Source organism: Vitis riparia, chromosome 13 (genome assembly GCF_004353265.1).
Source record: "Vitis riparia cultivar Riparia Gloire de Montpellier isolate 1030 chromosome 13, EGFV_Vit.rip_1.0, whole genome shotgun sequence".
Classification (NCBI taxonomy): Eukaryota; Viridiplantae; Streptophyta; class Magnoliopsida; order Vitales; family Vitaceae; genus Vitis; species Vitis riparia.
In genome coordinates, this window is record NC_048443.1 from 28,339,748 (window position 1) to 28,360,142 (window position 20,395).

The window sequence follows — 20,395 nt, forward strand, 5'->3', positions numbered from 1 at the left end:
GTGAAGACATGTGCATGGACATAAACACAATGGGCAGGCCACCAGCAGATGTGCCTCCACGTCTAGCCGACGAATATGCCTGGTAGTATGCGACCTTGGGTATTTGCTGGCTGTGAAAGCTTGGAGAAAACTAAAAAGGCCTGTTCTCATCATCACTGAAAACCCAGATTCTAGCCACAAGGAGGCCAGGGCTTGATGCTTCACGAAAAGCAGCCGAGACTTTGGAGCTTTGAGTAAGCACTCAAGGGGAAAAAGAAAACAAGGAGATAACAGGATAGCAATAAGAAGAAGAACATGAAGACTTTAACCAGCATATCGGACCCATTTCATCATTCCATCCATGGGTCCAACATCTAGTGAGTTAAGATGGACAAATATTCGTCAGAATAGGGCCATGAAACACAGCAAACTCTTCCAATATTTAATCAGTAATCACCCGAAATAGAACAACCCAACAAGCACAAATGAAAAATCACTGAGAATCAGACCTAAACAGTCTAAAAAAATGGAAAATATACAAAAAAAGACAAATGGTCATACCTGGAAATCTCCCTTCTCAGCTCTGTGTCCTGGACTCCCCAGCAACTTTACGCTCCTTTGCCCTTAGCTTCCTACTCCAGTTCCACCAATATTCTTTTTCCCTTCCTCCTTAGAAACAGGATAGCAATAAGAAGAAGAACATGAAGACTTTAACCAGCATATCGGACCCATTTCATCATTCCATCCATGGGTCCAACATCTAGTGAGTTAAGATGGACAAATATTCGTCAGAATAGGGCCATGAAACACAGCAAACTCTTCCAATATTTAATCAGTAATCACCCGAAATAGAACAACCCAACAAGCACAAATGAAAAATCACTGAGAATCAGACCTAAACAGTCTAAAAAAATGGAAAATATACAAAAAAAAACAAATGGTCATACCTGGAAATCTCCCTTCTCAGCTCTGTGTCCTGGACTCCCCAGCAACTTTACGCTCCTTTGCCCTTAGCTTCCTACTCCAGTTCCACCAATATTCTTTTTCCCTTCCTCCTTAGAAACACCACCCCCCCCCCCCCCCCCCCCCCCCCCCCAAAAATAAATAGAGGAAAAGTTACCCATGCCTAAATGGGGGTCTACAGACCAATTTACTCATAATTTGATCGTACTACCCCTAATACTATCACATTAATTAACGAGATTTTTGGGTTTAATTAGTCTTTTTACCATTAAAATATTTAAGAAAAATATTAAATACCACCACCGACCAAAAATTGTAAGATTATGGTCGATTTTTTAAAAATTTGAGGAAAAATCATAAAGAAGATTCTAGAACCTTACGTGAAAACAACTGAGTATTTAGAATTAAATTTAACTCTGAGAAATTTGGCAAAGGTGATTATAGTGAAAATTGATGAACATCGGCGGTGGATTATCAATTTTTAAAATTTTAGGGGATAAAATGAAAATAACCCGAACTTGGGCGGCCAATGTGTACATTTTTTCCAAATTCAATTCTCAATTCATGAAAGCCTAAACCCCTTCCCATTGCTTGAAACGACGGTGCAGTGAAGCCATGGCTGCGGCGCCTGCTGATTCTTCGGACCCAAACAGAGCCTTAACAACCACACGGTTTTCCGAACTCAACCCGCCGCTGTCCGAGCCTGTTCTCGAAGCCCTGACCCAATCCGGTTTTCACTTTTGCACGCCGGTTCAGGCCGCCACCATCCCTTTACTCTGCAGCTTCAAGGACGTCGCCGTCGACGCCGCCACCGGTTCGGGAAAAACCCTAGCCTTCATTGTTCCTCTCGTCGAGATTCTCCGCCGCGCTTCTTCTGCCCCCAAGCCTCACCAGGTTGATTCCTTTTCTTTGAATTCCCTAAGCTCCTTTTGGCTGCCGAGAAAACTGTGGAATAAAAGGTTATGTTTGGTTCGGAAAATTTGAGGGTAAATAGAGGGAAAGAAAACACATTTAAATTCAATAAATTATTTTTATATCCTAGTTCTTGCTTATATACTTTATTTTAACTCTTCTATACAAAGATTACATAATTTGACAATGTATAAACATTTAACTCATTTTATTTATATTTGATTTCTTTTTTAGTATTTTCTCTAGTACATGAAATTCTGGATTTTGTGTTGAACTGGTTTTGGGAAAAGGCGAGATACTCCCCTAAAGCATAATATTTGAGTTGAGCTCAATGGACCGGGGATTTTTAACTGTCTCGTTTTCTGATCAGTGAGAAATGTGGTATTTAGATTTCTGCGCTATTTGTCCCTTCGGACTCTGAGCAACCAACAGGGAGTTTAGAGAAATATGGTATTAACAATTCAAGCTTCTGGTTTAATTCCAGTTGTATCTAATATATTGCTATAGGAATATTACTTATAGGTGCTTATGTTGATTCATTATTATAAGAGTGATGCTATTGACTCCAAATAGCCTTTACAAAGTGCTTCTGAGTACACATAGTTGGCAAATGTCTGTAATTTTGCACAAATTTAGAATGTTATGCCCCTGAGGGTGTTAGAGAAGCAAACCCCAAAAGTAAATTGTGCCACAATCGTTTTTCTATTATGGGATAGTCATATATTGCAAGTTTTTCATATGAACACAATTTAAATTTTCTCCGGGATTCTATAAACACATGTGCTTTGTTAACAATTGATATCTGTGCTGATACTTTAACCATGTTTTCAGAGATCTATTTTTTTCGTTATTTTAGTCTTTGTCTTGTTGCTTATGATTTTGCAGGTGTTGGGGGTAATTCTCTCTCCCACAAGGGAGTTGTCATCACAAATATATAATGTTGCACAACCTTTTATTTCAACATTGCCAAATGTTAAGTCAGTGCTTCTTGTTGGGGGAGTTGAGGTAAAATCTGATTTGAAGAAAATAGAAGAGGAAGGGGCAAATTTATTGATAGGCACACCTGGACGGCTATATGACATAATGGAACGCATGGATGTCTTGGATTTTCGGAATCTTGAGGTATCTCTCCTGCTTGTGCATATGCCCACACACAAAAGAGTGAAAGCTTATGCAAAAATATTGCTTTACCACATACAGTATTAACTAAACCCAAAATAGGAAACACACTCTTTGTTAATGAATATATTGAGTGGCAGTGGTCACAATAATTTTTAGTTGTACAATCATGTTCTAGTTTCAAACACGGGTATAGCATGTGCCCCTAATTTTATTAAAGTAAAAACACAGTTGCTTAATGGGTGATAAATTTAGAAAAAGTTATATGCCTGTATTGGAATATTCATTGAAATTTCCTCTTGCTGAGATTGATATCCTTTTGAATTTTTACCAAGTTTGTTTCAAACTAATTAAATTTATACTCCTGAATTTTTGTTGGTTGGAACAGATTTTGATTTTGGACGAGGCTGATAGGCTTTTAGATATGGGATTCCAGAAGCAAATTACTTCCATCATTGCTCGCCTACCAAAGCTTCGCAGAACTGGTCTTTTCTCAGCTACTCAAACTGAGGCCGTTGAAGAGCTATCAAAGGCAGGACTGAGAAATCCTGTGAGGGTTGAAGTTCGAGCAGAGGCAAAATCACTTAATGATTCTGTATCATCACAACAATTAGCTTCTTCTAAAACACCTTCAGGCCTTAACATCGAGGTATCTGTCAGTTTATCCAGTTACAGCCTACATTTGTAAATTCAAGTTCCTTACTTTGATCCATTTTTTTAAAAAATTTCATATTATGTGTGTGATGCCTTGACTGATTTACTTACAGCACATTGTTCGCTAATGTTTGGGTTTGGTATATCCTCCATGTTTATTACTTTGTCTCATTTATTTGTTACAACTTACTCCAAGTCAAAAAGTTATTGCTTGACTTTGGCAGCTATGCTGGCATGTAATGGTCCCTGTAATGTTCTTATCCTCTTTTTATTGATGCTTGCTACTGAGAACTAGACATGTCCTGTTCCTTGTAAAATTGGATTTTGGACTCCATTTGCCTTCCTTATAGCTCACGAGGTTCTTTTAATCTGCATTAGTATGGAATAATTTGGAGTTTTGTTTTGATTAAAATCAACAAGACAACAAATGTTTTCTTTTTCCTTTGCAATTACTTAGGTCATTCTTGGCATATGGAATGAGATATAAAAATCCCATTCCCTTGTTCTTTGCATGTTAGATCGACAATCAGATAGAATAAGTGGGTGGGACCACTTATCCTATTCCCTGCGCATGATATTTTGTGATTTCATAGTAGAGATAAGATATAATAATTATCCCATGGATCATGTCCCATGTTAATTTAATATTTTATTTTATAGTTATTTAGTCTATGATATTTTATGCACTTTATAAAATTTTAAATACATTAGTTATTAATATTAATAATAAAGAAATAAAAAGCCATCCAATAAAAATTAAGTTTTGAGTGATTTCATTTTTGCTTCTAAGTGCCAAACACCAAGATGAAATACATCTTTTATTTTTAAATATTAACACCAAGTTTGAGTGAAGTGCCATGTTAGACACATTATGATATGCATATGCATGTTGGATGTGTTTCTGCCATACCCCCTAATAGACAGTTAATGATAGGGCATCCATCAAAGTAAAAGAGGAAAATACTCCTAGTTTATGAAAGTTCCAGGGGTACCTTCTTAATCTGTTCATATTTATACAGACTATAGAGTGAAAAAAGCACCTCATGTCTAACAAATTATGTTATATCGAACTTTATTTTTAGAGATAGGTGAAAAAAAATTGGACATTTCTATGTGTTAACCCTGTATCCAGTGATTTGAGGATTAGACAAATCTGATTGCTTGACACAACTGCTCCTGATGAAGGCAGGTATTAGAATCTATATGATCAATTATGAGCCTTGAAAGATGCTTTTCTGAGTGGTACACAATTTTCCTTGCTTGTGTCAATTTTTTTAACAATTTCATTTCCTCTTTTTTTTTTAGTATTTGGAATGTGAAGCAGATAAGAAACCGTCACAGCTTGTTGACTTACTTATTAAGAACAAGTCCAAAAAAATTATAATGTAAGTTTTACATTGTTAATTTCCCAAGCGATGGTCTCTGTGAATTGATTACAGTTAGATGTGGATGAACCATCTCAATTTGCAAAATGGTTTTCTCACTTTTGCAGCTACTTCATGACTTGTGCTTGTGTTGATTACTGGGGAGTCATTCTTCCACGTCTCTCTGTTCTGAAGGGTTTCTCTTTGATCCCTCTTCATGGGAAAATGAAGCAGGTATATTTGTTGAGACTAGCACACTTGATTAGTTTTTAATATTGAAATTTTATGAAACTGATCATTGCACTTTCTGGCTTCTTCACTTGTGTTCAATAGACTGCAAGGGAGAAGGCATTGGCTTCATTTACATCTCTTTCAAGTGGCATTCTTCTATGTACCGATGTTGCAGCTCGTGGACTTGACATTCCTGGTGTTGATTGCATAGTGCAGGTAGCTTCAGAACTTCCACTATGGTATCATATATGATATTTTTTTAAAAAAAAAAAAAAAATAGGTGACAATTTTTTCAATTTTAATTGAGATGATTAATTATTTTTTTCTCTTTAAAATCCTTTTTGAAAAGGTGATTTTATTTTTAATATTGTCCTGAGGAAAAAGGTACCACATTGATTCACATTTATGGTTTAGATACTAGATGTGATTGATTATTAATTTGTCAATTATTTGAGTTATGAATGAGCATCATCAATGCTGGATGGATGGGTCAAGAATAAAATTTTTGCTATGTTTGTGTTTTGCCATTTCAGCTTATTGAATAAGCTCTCCAGCAACCCTGTGACTTGAACATATTGCATTTCTGACATAGAAAAACATAGCCTTGGGTACACTGGCAGGATGGAACATATCTAACACATCATACATTCCCCATTTATCTCCTGTTTCTGAAAGCTAGGTAATGATTTTCTGTCTGCTTCTTATGCAGTATGATCCCCCTCAAGATCCAAATGTCTTCATACACAGAGTTGGTCGGACTGCTCGGATGGGCAGAGAAGGAAGTGCTGTTGTTTTTCTATTACCAAAGGTTTAGTTTCACTTGTATCTTTGTGTCGATGGATTCTGTGTAACATATTTCCACAACTATATGTCCTAAACTTCTCTTTATTTTTCACTTATGACAAAGTCGATCATTTTATTTCTCAATGGTGTAGGAAGAAGCTTATGTAGAATTTCTGCGTATAAGAAGGGTTCCTCTTCAAGGAATGACATGCTCTAGTGATGCTTCTGATGTTGTTCCTCAGGTGAGATGATGATGTTTCTGGTGTAGGTGATGCTTCTTTATTTTCTTCTTTGTGTGTTCTAAGTCCATGGAGAGAGGAGGGCGATGGGGGAAGAAGAGGAAGAGGAGGTGGAGGATCATGGATCTAGTAGAATGAGTATTCCTCATGAAGACCATACGAGCTATTAGAATCACAAATCCTGATGGTGTACTGAGGATAGGGATGTGATACAGATACCAGTTCCCTGCTCAGCCTGATGGGAATGGGATTTGATAATCCCAGCCCAGCCTACCCAGTTATGCAATGAGAGTAATGGAATAAGCGTGTATGATGGCTGTAAGCTGACACAAGAAATCAGTGTCAGCAAAACCTCAAACTTTCTTCTTAATATTGATGTAGAGTGAGAGTCGGCCAGACAAACAGGTGTCTGTTCATATTTAATTTGTCTTCACAAAGTATCATCCTTTGGACTTATGACCAAAAGCTGCTTGCTAAAGATGGTTTTTTGCCATTTAAAAGTGTCATATTGGAATGACTTTGTCAGTGCTCTCCCTTTTACATGTTTGGTTTTCTTGTTTATTCTGTTGTCTTCCTCAGAAGGGAGCTTAATGCCTTCCACAGGATTATGAACTAGGCCCGTGCTCTCAACCTGTTTGATCGGACATCATACCCACACCCTGACACCCCCTATCTTCTGGTAATTGATGTATATCATATTAAAACTGGTTTCAGATTCGGTCTGCCGCCAAAAAGGATCGTGATGTTATGGAGAAGGGGCTCAGGGCATTTGTTTCATTTGTGCGTGCATATAAAGAGCATCATTGCTCCTACATTTTCAGGCTAGTCACAGTCTTCCTCCACTGCTTCACTTAAAAATGCCCCATTCTTTAGCTACATTTCAATTGTTTCTTATGTTTGCAGGTGGAAAGAACTTGAAATCGGGAAATTGGCCATGGGATATGGCTTATTACAGCTCCCTTCAATGCCAGAGGTAAAGCATCACTCGCTGTCCACTGAGGGTTTCACCCCAGTTGAAGATATTAATTTTGAGGAGATCAAGTATAAGTAAGCACTTTTCTCAATCTTTATACAGTAATTTATTTAGTATATAGAAGCCAGGAGCTTCTTAGTTCCTAACAACAATATACCACACAGTGATCAGGGTTGATGAGATTTCTTTCGTAACTGTAACTATCTTGTCTTCCTGAAATGTTATCGTCTTAGGGACTTTTTTTTTTTCTCAAAATTGTTGCCTTTTATTCTATAATTCCAATAAGGATGTTCGATCTACTTGGTGATCAAGTTCCAACTGATATCATAATTTGAGACCCAGCTATTGCCTAGAGGGTGTTTCATCTTTTTCTAGATGAGAAGATGAAATGTTCACATATGCAGTTGGGAAACTTGATGTCTTTGTTTATAACATAAGTCTGTGGTAACCAGCTAATGGTTTGAACTTATCAATTTAGGGACAAATCTCGTGAAAAGCAAAGAAAAAAGAATCTTCAGGCCAAGAAAGCGGTACAAGACCAAGAACCAAAACCCCAGAGACCCAACAAAACTCCACATACAGCACCTACTGTCATGAGGAAGAAAACAGCCAAGCAGAGGCGCACAGCCCAGACAATCGAAGACGAGGATGACTTGGCACGAGAGTACCGGCTGCTGAAAAAGCTCAAGAAGGGGACAATTGATGAAAGTGAATTTGCGAAGTTAACAGGAACTGAAGAGTTGCTTTGAAGAACATGAATGATTGGATCCTGATGTTGATGAATTAATCACGAATCAGGTTGGTGAATCAACAAGTGGAGAAGGCTCCGGACATCAAACCTTTTACTGAAGGAGGTAGATGCCAACAACTCTGAGAAAGATGATGAGAACAGCTTTGCGGGTGAGGGAAGCAGCCACCCCTCTTGGAATTTGTTTTGAGCCAAAAGACCGAGAAGCTGATTTTTACATCGATTGCTTCAGTTCCCTCCCCAACCCCCCCTAAACGTAGGTCAGGAGATAGTCTGACAACCTTCGCCGGAGTTTGTTGACGATTGAGGCACACGTAAAATAAAAATTAAAAAAACTAATTTAAATCAACCAAAATCGACCATATTTGGGTTGAAAATTTTGTAAACAGATTTTCGGTTTTCTTGTCTCTCAGTCAAAAACTAAATCAAATTAACATTGTAAGACATAATTGTTTGATGTTTGATGAATTTTTATGTTAAGTTACATTGAACTAATTCATTGTTTTTTATTTATGGTTAAATTAATTTTCCTTTTATTAGTCAATGGTCATAGATTAGAGAGAACTCATTCCTTGCTTGTTTGGTCATCTGTTTGCTTTGTCTGATGGAATCCATCTTTTGGCTAAGGGTCATCGAGATCTATCCGACCATTCCTGTCTTGTCTTTCCTTCTCTTTCTTTCCTGTCGGGAATCAGTATCTAAGACAATCGGATAACACTAATCGGTGGATAAATTATATTGAAGTAATTCATTATTTTTTATTTATGGTCACATTAATTTTTTAATACATTTATTATATTTTGGGTTAATAAATTTAAATATATTTTGAACTTCAAATTTAGGTTTTTTTTTTTTTTTTTTTTTTTAAAAAGAGGAAATAAATTAACTTGTATCTAACTAATTATTTAAATAGGATTAAATTAATCTTAATCAAGATTGATTAAGTTCAATTTTTTCATCATCTAAAGATTGATTCGGTTTGGTTTTGATTCCAGTAGACATCGATTCTAAAACTTGATTGAAATTACATCTTTTTACATTCCTATTCATCACTATCCTCACATAACAATCATTGAAATTTTTACCCTATTTGTAACTTCTTGCATGTTGATTAAGAAAAGGATGGGATCATGGGAAGAAAACTAACCAGTTTGTCCCTATGTAGATAAAGCAAATTGCATTTCAAGCTAAAGGAAATTTCTCCCATCTTTTTGTGAACTGCTCTGTGATCTTTTTAGTTTTTTATTTGATTTATTTATTTATTTATTTTTAAAATTTTAAGAATCGGTTAAAGCCATGACTCATTGACGCCATTGACGCCATTGACGGGAAGCTGAAAGGAAACTAAGGGAGTAAATGGGAAAAAGAAAGGAAGATTCCAAACCTGCAAGTGTTAAATTCATCATTTCCAATGCAATTTAGTCAAATTCCCGCGTCCCTGAAACGTCAAATCCTCATTTCCTTCAAAAACCTTCTCAAACCAATCTACAACGCCTTCAAAAACCTCTTCATCCCAATGTCCCAAGAACAGCTCCAAGCCTCCTCTGCGTCTCCACCACCCTTTGACCCATCACAACCCTCTACTCCAATCTCCTACCCTATCAAAACCCTTCAAGAACTCGAGTCCCGCTCCTATTTCAGCTCCTTTCACTACCCATTTAATGTGGCATCTGTGCCTATTCAATCTGGGTCGTTGCCCAGTAGGCCGAGGATGCTTGTGTGCCATGACATGGCTGGTGGGTACCTTGATGATAAGTGGGTTCAGGGAGGGACTAATGAGGGTGCCTATGCGATATGGCACTGGTATTTGATGGATGTGTTCGTGTATTTTTCGCATAGTCTTGTGACTCTTCCGCCTCCTTGCTGGACTAATGCTGCTCACAAGCATGGTGTTAAGGTATGTGGGCTGTTGATGGCGTGTAAGTGTCCAAATTTGGAGTTAATGGGTCAGTGGTTTTCAGATTGAAGATGGTGATAGAAAGGATAATGACTCGAATTTGATACTGTTTTACATATAAAAATTATTGGGTTTCGGTTAAATCGTTGGGATGACAAATTAGTGGAAGCCCTTATTTGATTTGAGTCTCGCTAAATCAAGATTTGCAAATTCAGTTTTTTGAAATGTTTTGGGAAAATACCGTTGACTTAGTAGATTGAGCTGATTTAATAACCTAAGGAATTGTGTGGCTGACATTATTAGTCAAGTATGAGAGATGATTGCCTTACTTGAATTGGTCTGGGGTTGATTTCAACAGAGGAACGAGTGTAGATTGTGAATTGATCAAGTTGTCGGTCAATTATTTTTTTTTTGTGGCTTTTGCGAAGTTAAACAAATGAAAATCACTGGTTCATTCTTTTTTGGAAGTACTTTTTACTGAATGATTTGTGGTAGGGTAAAGGGAAATTATTTGAGATTGAAGCAAAAGTGATAACTATGTTAGTCAGGTGCGGGCGTTCCACTATGGCTTGCCCCACAAAAGAAGAATAAAGTTTTTCGATTTCTATAGAATTGTTTTGGCCTTTATCTGCACGAGTTCAACTAGAAAGATAAATAACTGAATGGTATTCTGTACAGAGGTGGATAATTGATTTATAGTCTATCAGCGGAAGTAGAACTTACTTTGTAAGCATTACATGACTCTTTCCTGTTCTTTTGCTAAGTTACAAACTGGGTAATAGGACAAGTAAAATGCTTTAGAAGACTGAATTTTATCAGCAAGCCTGGATTATCCTCTGTTTGTTGTCTTAATTCTTAAGCAAAGGGGTGCAACGCTTTACACTTGAAAATTTGTCAAAACACTCCTTGCGGTATGCCATGGGTGATGGTAATTCTGTTGTCTCACTGCTTTAGAGTTTGGACATGCTTCATCATCATGCATCTTGTATGCCTTTTCTGTTATATTTGTTGTCCCTTTGTTCTAACTTTCTGTTTGGGTTGATGGATTTTGTTAATTTTTGGGCTATGTCCTTTTTCACTCTAGAGTCATGTTTGGCTTTTATTACATGAATGGAAGAAAGTATCTCCGTGTATAATAGTTTTTTGTGCCTCTCGTATTAAGGTATTGGGAACCTTCATCACAGAATGGGATGAAGGAAGAGCCATTTGCAATGCACTGCTATCAACAAAGGAGTCTGCTCAAATGTATGCTGAGCGCTTAACAGAGCTTGCTGTTGCTTTGGGCTTTGATGGGTGGCTGGTATGTTTTATGAAATCTTTAGGCTTTATAATCTTTGCCTTTTCATCGTTGAGTTTCAAGTTCTTGTCATGATTGGCATTAAACAGCTTGACAGGGTGTGCCCATTCCTGTATTTACTAGTGATGCATATGTGCACTGCTATCATTAATCCTCTTTTCTTTGGTGGAGTTCATGTTCTTTTTAGTGAATATGCTTGTTTAAATATTTTATAGTTTGGGCAACCTTAGCATTCTTTTCAAATCATCTGGTCAAGGAATTTGAATCAAAGCTGGTTTGAAAAAAAAATAAGAAAAAAGAAATTACATTTTGAGGGGAAAAGGATAAAGAAAAATATGAAGGTGAAAGATTAAATGAAGCATTTCCAAAATGGAAGGAATGGAATAGCTCATTTACTGCAAAATATATTGTTGAATTCAGTATTTTATTCTTTTGAATTCTTTCTTTTTTCAGAAGTATTATAAGAGAAAGTGGGAGCTTTTTTTAAGTAGAGGATAAAAAAAAAAAAAAAAAAAGATAATTGCAATTTAACATTTAAAAAAAAAAAAATTCCTATATTGATTGAATGAAAAATACAAAGAAAGACAAGCAATCCTTTGAAGATGTACCATAGTTTCTCAATTATTAGTGATATAGGAAGTGTTACTTGCAGATCAATATGGAAGTTGCATTGGCTAAAGGGCAAATCCCTAATCTGAAAGAATTTGTCAGCCATTTAACCCAGACCATGCACTCTTCAATGCCTGGATCTTTAGTTATATGGTGAGCCCTATGGGATTTTTGCTATTATAGTTAAGTTTTTGTTACAGTGAAATAATTTTTTTCACTATTGTTGGCTATGCAGGTATGATAGCGTCACCATTGATGGTAGTCTTGAGTGGCAAGATCAACTGAACAATAAGAATAAACCTTTCTTTGATATATGTGATGGCATTTTTATAAACTACACGTGGGCGGTATTTCCTTTTCTTTTTCTCCTAGTTGGAAGTTTGGCTTCACTTCCATTTTCTTTGAATACAGATTCTCTTATGTCTGATACAGGAAAGCTATCCAAAGATTTCAGCTGATGCTGCTGGTGATAGAAAGTTTGATGTGTACATGGGTATTGATGTTTTTGGAAGGAATACCTATGGTGGTGGACAATGGAATGTATGTATGATGTCCCAACCTGTTAAAAGTGTAACAGCTTTTGTGTTTTGCCCCAAATATCTTTATTTGGAATGATAAAAAAATTTGTAAGGATCATTCAATTTTTAGAACTCTTTGAATTTCAGACAAACGTTGCACTTGATTTGCTGAAGAAAGAAGAAGTGTCAGCTGCCATATTTGCACCTGGATGGGTCTATGAAACCAAGCAACCACCTGATTTTCAGACTGCACAGAATCGGTAATGTACACATCTCTTATTGCAAACTTCGTAAAATTTCATAGTTATTTCACTTTTGATATGTTCTACTTAGTTGGTTGGCCATTCTCTCCAGATTTTTCATTTTTTTTTTTTAGCTAACAGCAAAGATCGAACTTTCCTGTATGAAACATATAACTTAAATGCATTGGCTTCTAACCAAGCTGGCATCAAATTCTTAGTAGGCACCCATATATGCTTTATAATTTGTTGCAGTTGTTTATCTGGATAATGAATCATGACTATCTTGTCCAGTGCATAATCCTTTGATGTTATAGGTTTTCAGAATTTCCAGAGTTTCTTATTGTTTTCTCCAATTGCATGCATTGAATCATGATATGTTCCTGAAGATCAACTGATATTTGTCTGTATCAGATTCTTGTTGTGTTTGCAGCCTTCAAGTCATTCATACTCTTGTTCCCAAGTTGTATATCTAATATTTGCCCTTTTCCTACAGCATACGTTATCATAATCTTTTTGCTTTATGCTTAAAAAGTTATATGAATTTCCTGGAATTATTAAATGTTCCACAAAACCAATAGTTAGCTTTTAGAAAAATTTAAATGACAGTGGAAATGTCAATTTTTCTGAAAGTAGGGAAAACGATGATACTAAAACTAATCTATTGTTCAAAAGGAAAGTCAAAACTCATGTAATACCTATGTTGGTTAGCCTGAGAAAAAAATGGGATCTATCTATGAGAATATCTTTCAATTAGATATGGTAGATTAACCACTGGCATAGGGCAGGATAAAGATGTCATGTCTTTATATATTCGTAAGGGAAACTAATGTTTTCACAATTGTGAATTGCACATCTGGACTACAATTATACAAGAAATATGTTCTAATTGTTAGAGGGCAGACCCTTTTTATTTTGTATTTTTGTACAACAAACTTCATTATTGTATACTATGGATTTTGCAGTTGGTGGTCTCTTATTGAGAAATCATGGGGAATACAACAAAAATACCCCAGAGTATTGCCATTCTACTCAAATTTTGATCAGGTAGCAACCTTATAGCATTTACATGTTTCTTCTTTCCTTTTTCTGCTGTTTTATATTTTTAAATTAGTAAAGATGCTTCTAGGATGTATCACTCTGAAATGATTTTGCTTTTACTGAGCAAGTTTTCTGGCTTTCTCATTTTAGCTTCAGCAAGTGTTTTGTGAAATTATTGACACCCCTAATAAGAATTTACTTTTACTGCTTTCTTACCTGTTTTTCAGATGCCAGGTTACTGGTTATATCTTTCTATAGGGATTTCTATCTAACATCCTCAAATGAGCTTTAAATATTTTTATTGTTAGTCCACATCATCATATGTGCAATTTGCTTGGTTAAAAATTTTCTGAAAAAACTGAATCTGCCTTGCTTGATTCAGCAAATGAGGCCTTTCAGATGCTGGGCTTTCATCATTTTTAACCCTGACATTGCAAGATTTTAGCAGCAAATATAGGATTGGGGGAGAAGTCATGGAGAGGGGCCAGACTTCACGTCACACCTCTCATATGTACTGATTTTGTAACTTAACTGTATTTGACATTATTCAGGGTCATGGTTATCATTTTGCAATCGATGCAGTCCAAGTATCAGATACTCCTTGGTGCAACACCTCTTGCCAAAGCTTTCAGGTTTGCAACCAATAAACCTGCAATTTCTCATTTTCTCTCTCCCTCCCTAACAAGCAATTTTGTGTTATGCACCTGCTTTGCTAGTTCACATTTGACTCATTGGTATGATATCTCTTCTGAACACTTCTTGCAGTTCTATTAAAAATTTATATCACTTTCTTCACCATTCATTGCATCTTCACATTTTTATCAACTTCGGAATTTAAAACCTTGTGTAAGCTCTAGCTGTGGAGAAGAAAATTTGAATGCCTTCTTATAAATGTGAATTTTCTTAACAATAGAACAAAAGGAATAGAAGGTATAAACTAGAAAGAACATATCAGAGTGCTTAATCCTGTATGCTAGTCTCAATTGGTGAAATCAAGTGTTAGAAACATCTTAAGGATCGAACTGATTACAAAGATCTGATAGTAAGTTCAATCTTGTAACAGTACAGCAGTTTTTAAGTTCCTGTTTTTAATTGAACATGTCATCTTAATTATTAGTGATGTTTAACTTGTTAGCATGCTCTTTTTTCCCCTTTATCTAACTGATTATTTGTGGCAGCCTTTCCTTGAGTTTTCTGAAGACTCTACCAACACTATTCAAGTCATTGTCAAGTAAGTTTCAATCCTTATATGATTTCTTTCTTCTTTTCAATGTATGGTTTACTATACAACCATGATCTTTCAACTGAAATGCATGAGATATTGGATGCCCACATGGTTCAATCATGTATCTAACTGTAGAAGTTTGACAGCACCAGTTGCTGAAATATGCTTAAAAGATATACAGATTGTACTAGGAAGGTTCAGATGTTTTTCCTCATTTTCTGGGGGTAATCTTGAAGAAGACTGGTCATGACATTCCTAAGGATCCAAAAAAAGGAAAAAAAAAAAAATTCTATATACCATAGATTGATGGTTTGTCCACCACCAAGGACATTGTATGAGTGAACCATCACATTAATGTGTAGCTACCTGATGTCTGCACATGGCTCTTTCAGAACTTTAGAATAACCATTATAAAAAAATGTATTCAGTATGTTTCTTACTATTGGATCTAGACAGTGGCTAGCTTTTTGCCTACGTGCCTGCAACATGGACTTTACAGTGCATTATTTGCTTTGAACGATCTTGATTTTGCACTAGTTTTATTTTCTGTTGTTTGATTTGATATCATTGTTGTGTCTTGGATTAAACATGTTGTAAATGATAGTTCTAAGGAAGCATCTTATAGCGGAGGAGGGAACATCACATTTAAAGGAACTCTTCAAGGAAATGATTATTTCAGGACGAGGCTCTTTCTGGGAGAGATTCTTTTGGGGAATTTACCAGTCCACTTTACATATTCTGTAAGTGATCTCTTTTGTGGATTGAACTTGCCCAAAAAATGAAAACGAAAAAAGGAGTTTCCAAACAATTTTCAGATTAGCTTGATGATTAGTTTTTTATTTTAATGTTCTGGTGATTCTGTAGCCAACAACAGGATTCATCCAATTTAAATGGTGAAAGGATAAATCTGTGCCTTCCACTGAAACTGAAACATGTAAATTGTTTCCTCCAAAGGGGTGTCTACAGGGTCAAATATCAAACCCCTTGGATAGTTTTAGCATCCATGTTGTATTTGCTATAAAGGATGTGGATAGTCCAGCAAATATTCTGATATATAGCATTATATGAGTGTTTTATGTTGCCATTTTCAATCTACCAGATTTTCTCCGTCAAATCAATGGTGGTTCCAGTTCATTTTTGTCCCATTTTATTCCAAACAATAACAATCATGTAAAGAATTAATCTGAACTGAAATTATTAAATTAAATCTGTCCCATTATTTGCCTGGGAAAGTCTGCCAGAAATAGATACAATTAGTTTTTGTCTTTAAATCCATCCATAAAATGGGTTTGCAGAAAATGGAGCACATGCTGTGAATGATAGCGCAATTTAGGATCAATTTATTTTTTGAATTCATAAAAGCAATCCAAGGCTATTGTTTCTGATGATAACTTCATCTTCTGTAATGTCTCCATTCTGTATGGATTTGTACCTTAAAGCTCCAACTTCTGTATGAACCATAATTGAACGATTTTCATTGTTTTGGACATCTAGGTTCCATAAATTTACTAAATTGAATCTGAATTCTGTCAGTGTTGACTCAAATTTGAAAGATTCACATTTTCACTATAGTTTTGTTCAAATCCACATTAAGCATCAACACAGCCAGCAGATGTTCTCTTTAAATATGGTTTTTTTTTTATATAAAAAAAAGAAAATGTGTATACCATTTTTGTTTAAACTGGTCTGAGGAATATTTGTTTCATCATCATGGTTTTCATATCATTTTGTGTTACTTTCATATCTGCCTGAGAAGGTTACACTTTCTTATCACTTACAAAAAAATTTCTTTTTAACATAATGGCTTAGATTCCAATCACAGTGGTGAATCTTTAGCTTGACTTACAGTAGAATTCTTGATCACTGTTTCTATGTCATCAAATGGTTACCATATAATCTACAATATATAAACTGATAAGAAAATTTTACTTCCCAATCTGTTTTCCTCCTTTCATCTTAGCTGTTTAATTCCACATTTTATGCAGTTGAAATCAGATAGCAGCTCTCTGGTTGGCCTTTCTCTTGAGTTCTCTTCTACCTTGAATGAGAGAATGTCGGTTCTTCTTGCAGCCCAGGGAAGCACATTGCTTACAATGAACCAATTCTCAAGCAAATTCAGCAAAGTGATCATGCCACATAGAGTTGTAAAGATAGAAGCAGCTCCAGGTTGGGTCATACAGGAGAGTAGTATTGCAATGAATGGGTACATATTAACAGAGATTCATGCTGTATGCTACAAGTCAAAGCCTGATTTTATTGACTTGAAATTGAATTCTGGGTCAGATCATCTTGATAATGATTTAGCTCGCAGTCCATCAAATTATTATGCAGTGCTAGGTCATCTCATGGTTAAAACTTCTGATCAGAACCCAGATTTCTTACCCTCTAGTTCATGGCTGGTTGAGGTTCAACATATTAAATGGACTTCAGATTTGCAGGGAGCCAAGACCCTTAGTGCTAAGATCATTTGGAAATTGAAAGATGGAAATTATTCCATGTCCCAAAACTACAATGTTTATGTTGAGAAACTAGCAAATGAAGAGGTTGGAAATCCTGGTACAATGCTTAAAAGAGAGCAGGAATATCTTGGAGTGGCACAAGTGGAAGCCTTTTATGTTTCTGACTTCGTGGTTCCTTCTGGAACTTCCAGTCTTAAATTCATCATACAAGTATGTGGTACTGATGGAGCTAGCCAGAAGCTAGATGATTCTCCATATTTTCAACTGGATATTGAAGGTCAGTAAATTGCCTCTTAATTTATGCTCCTCCTTTGTTTTGAGGGATGGTGAATAATGTTGCTTGTTCCTAGCCTATATTGTAACATGAACAAATGACAATAAAAATGGGTAATTATAAAGTACCCTTTACAAAATTGTATGTTTTTCATTGATATTTCATTACTACTGATTTGTCTCTAGATATGAATATGTGGGGATTGCTTTTCAGAACTTGAATCTAATGAATGTGTTTGAATGTGTTTCTAGATATAAATTCTATGGTGATTGTTTCTTGCAACTTGAATTCATCAAACTCTTATCATTTGATCAAATTCACTTCTCTTTTTACTGTATTATGAATGAGATAATAAAATTTAGGGAAAATTGAACTGACCTCCCTTGGGTTAATTATATGGACCTTCACTCTGTTTTCAAAAAATATGTAGACCTTCTGAGGTTTTGGTCAAGCAACATGACCCCTCCCTCCTATCGATATGTAATTAGTTCATTGAGTTTACGGACGTTGGTCAAAACTTTTATGAAAGCGTTCGTATTAGCCTTCTACCGCATCCTATTCATGCTAAAAACTTCATCATTTTTCCTGTTTTTCAATGAACATTGTCCATTAATCCCAAATATCCATTATTCCTGAACACCCTATATCTTCTAAAGTACTTTGTTCTTCCTTATTTGCATGTATGGACCTATTTGATTTGAAGAAGTGTGATTATCAATTTCTGCAGAGAAAGAATTGCAGTTAGCCAAGGTGCACAAGTAAACATGATTCAAGGTTAAAGTTGAGTAGTGAGTTGTTTAAAGCTTCGAAAAATTGCAGTCTTTTGCCATTTTGGGAAAATATGATATCGTGATAATGGACTTCAAGATTTTTTTTTTTTTGGCATCTTTTATGTATAAATTGACATGAATGATCACTCATTAAATAGTTGGGATCTTGGCATTAATTTTTTTAGATTTTCTAGGAGGTTTGCTCCCTCCAAATCTGTGTTTTTGCATAATTCCGGATCTCCATTTGTGTTTGTGGCTTCAGTTGGTTCAATTGATTCTCTTCCATTTCATAATGACAGATTCAATATCATCATCTGGTACCAATGATGATGGGATGAAATTCAGGAACCGAAAATGTGAATGTGGCAAGAAAGCTGTGATAAAATTTTCAAAGTCAAAAAATAGCCCTCAACCCTATTGTTGCTGTCCAACTGGTAGTTGTAGCTACTTTGAGTGGTGTTTTTCTACCCAAGATTATAGAAGGAGCAATGTAAGTGAAACGGATGTGAGTATGATAGCTGAGCTGAGGGAAATTCACAATAATTACAACTTGGTGAAGATTTTGGTTGTTGGGACAATTGTTTGGCTGCTTGGTTATTACCTTTGCTTCTTTTGCTGGTCTTGATGGAATGTAGTCACTTGAATTGGTGAGTATTTAGGATATGAAGGATTGAGATGTGTATGAATAATATGCATGGAGAAATAAGTGGCTTGAGGTTTAATGCATTCAATTTATATTATGTAATGAATGAATTTGAATATGTATCGTTATTCATTCAGTAACTGCATGTTAGAGAGCATATAGAAGGTGATAGACATATTCATTGTTTAAGTTATTTGCTCCACAAATTAAGGTTTGTATCAACCAAATGAATTGTCTTGAAGTCCTCTATAAGGAATATAGTTTGGCTCTTTCTCAAACCTCCCATGACTCAAATGACAGATCCTTGGAGGGTACTCCTTCCAGCAGAGAATGAGCAAGTTGTTTCAATCCTTCACAGATTTCTGTGAATGCCCTATAGAGAATTTGCATCCATGACAAGCATGGAATACTAATTCAACAAGCTCCTATTGTTGAATCTTCAGCATTTACCACTGATGCCTAGCTGGAAAGCTGCAACTCTTCCTGAACATGGTGGGTTGATCTGAGCTTGGGATTATAGCTTGATGTGGACATATAGATTATAGCTTTGATTGGATGATTATGGCTCATAAAATCTGAATTCCTTGGGTTCAGTTGACAAAGTTGAGAAGATTTGGCAGTTAGAGCTTCGACTAGGCTTTAAATAAAGAAAGAGCTTTTCTTGCTCTTTTTTTGTGCGTGTGTGTGTGGTTGGTTGGGAAAGTGATTTTTTTTTTCTTTTAAAATGCTGCATTTTTTGTTACAGTATAAGTGAAGTCAATTTCATTGATTTCCATCTGTTAATTGACATTAGATGAACATGAGGAACAAGATCTAATGGGGGAGGTCGGTGTAATTTCAGAAAACAGAAGGAAGGTCCATGTGAATAGGCCAATCCTAGAAAGCTCATTGTAATTTTCTCGTAAATGTATGGACAGCTAATTAATCAAGTGCCTTTGAAGCTTAGATTCCTGCTCCCAACACTAGTGCAAGAGCTGGTAGTCATGGGGAAGACACAAATATGAAACAGATGTGATTGTTTGAGAAGGTGTTTGGGAAACATTGTAAACCCTTTCCTAGCAATCCTGGATCGCTAGGAGGCTATGATGCAGAAAGATGAAATATTCAAACATATCAATAAAAGACAACTCCTTTAACAACCACAAATTGTAGACATTGTGTTAGATCTGCATGGTAATATGATCATTGTGCTATGGTGATTTTTAGATTGTTTTTCTCGAGGATCAAGATTCCCTTCTCTTTTTTATTATTTTTTCACCGATGCGCATGACAAAGAGTAGGGCCATGAGATATAGTAGTTACTACAAAAGTTTTATCTGTTCATTTGAAACCAGAATTGATTATAGAGAAAAATAACTAGTGGTCTCAAATGCCGATGTTTTGTCGAACAAGACAGGTAGGTGATTCAGTTTACCTGGTCTGTTATATGATCTACAATGTATTAAAGACAAAAAACAT

The 20,395-nt window shown here is 35.8% G+C and overlaps 2 protein-coding genes across 5 annotated transcripts; both read left to right on the forward strand.

The window, feature by feature from the left end:
• Positions 1-1,502: 1,502 nt before the first annotated feature.
• Positions 1,503-8,460, forward strand: LOC117929277 (DEAD-box ATP-dependent RNA helicase 18). Its single transcript, XM_034849548.1, has 11 exons — positions 1,503-1,836; positions 2,740-2,976; positions 3,362-3,622; positions 4,933-5,012; positions 5,120-5,225; positions 5,325-5,438; positions 5,932-6,030; positions 6,158-6,247; positions 6,959-7,065; positions 7,148-7,291; positions 7,696-8,460. The coding sequence occupies exons 1-11, from the start codon at positions 1,558-1,560 to the stop codon at positions 7,964-7,966; spliced, it is 1,788 nt and encodes a 595-aa protein (XP_034705439.1). The 5' UTR covers positions 1,503-1,557; the 3' UTR covers positions 7,967-8,460.
• A 786-nt stretch (positions 8,461-9,246) lies between these two features.
• Positions 9,247-19,178, forward strand: LOC117927711 (cytosolic endo-beta-N-acetylglucosaminidase 1). Of its 4 annotated transcripts, XM_034847365.1 has the most exons (13): positions 9,248-9,862; positions 11,025-11,162; positions 11,812-11,921; positions 12,004-12,115; positions 12,201-12,308; positions 12,434-12,546; positions 13,491-13,572; positions 14,118-14,198; positions 14,745-14,797; positions 15,396-15,531; positions 16,777-17,527; positions 18,252-18,305; positions 18,594-18,676. In XM_034847365.1, the coding sequence occupies exons 1-12, from the start codon at positions 9,377-9,379 to the stop codon at positions 18,284-18,286; spliced, it is 2,205 nt and encodes a 734-aa protein (XP_034703256.1). In that variant the 5' UTR covers positions 9,248-9,376; the 3' UTR covers positions 18,287-18,305; positions 18,594-18,676. The 4 variants fall into 4 exon arrangements, with proteins under 4 accessions (XP_034703255.1, XP_034703256.1, XP_034703257.1 ...); XM_034847364.1 differs by lacking the exon at positions 18,252-18,305 and having other exon boundaries at positions 9,247-9,862; positions 18,594-19,178; XM_034847366.1 differs by lacking the exon at positions 18,594-18,676 and having other exon boundaries at positions 18,228-18,303.
• Positions 19,179-20,395: the final 1,217 nt, after the last annotated feature.

Coding starts and splice junctions, on each gene's coding strand:
- LOC117929277 (XM_034849548.1), top strand. CDS start 1,558: ATGGCTGCGGCGCCTGCTGATTCTTCGGACCCAAACAGAGCCTTAACA. Junction 5,013..5,119: donor AAGTCCAAAAAAATTATAAT/GTAAGTTTTACA, acceptor TCACTTTTGCAG/CTACTTCATGACTTGTGCTT. Junction 6,248..6,958: donor CTTCTGATGTTGTTCCTCAG/GTGAGATGATGA, acceptor AACTGGTTTCAG/ATTCGGTCTGCCGCCAAAAA.
- LOC117927711 (XM_034847364.1), top strand. CDS start 9,377: ATGCAATTTAGTCAAATTCCCGCGTCCCTGAAACGTCAAATCCTCATT. Junction 13,573..14,117: donor TCTACTCAAATTTTGATCAG/GTAGCAACCTTA, acceptor GACATTATTCAG/GGTCATGGTTATCATTTTGC. Junction 14,798..15,395: donor ACTATTCAAGTCATTGTCAA/GTAAGTTTCAAT, acceptor TGTAAATGATAG/TTCTAAGGAAGCATCTTATA.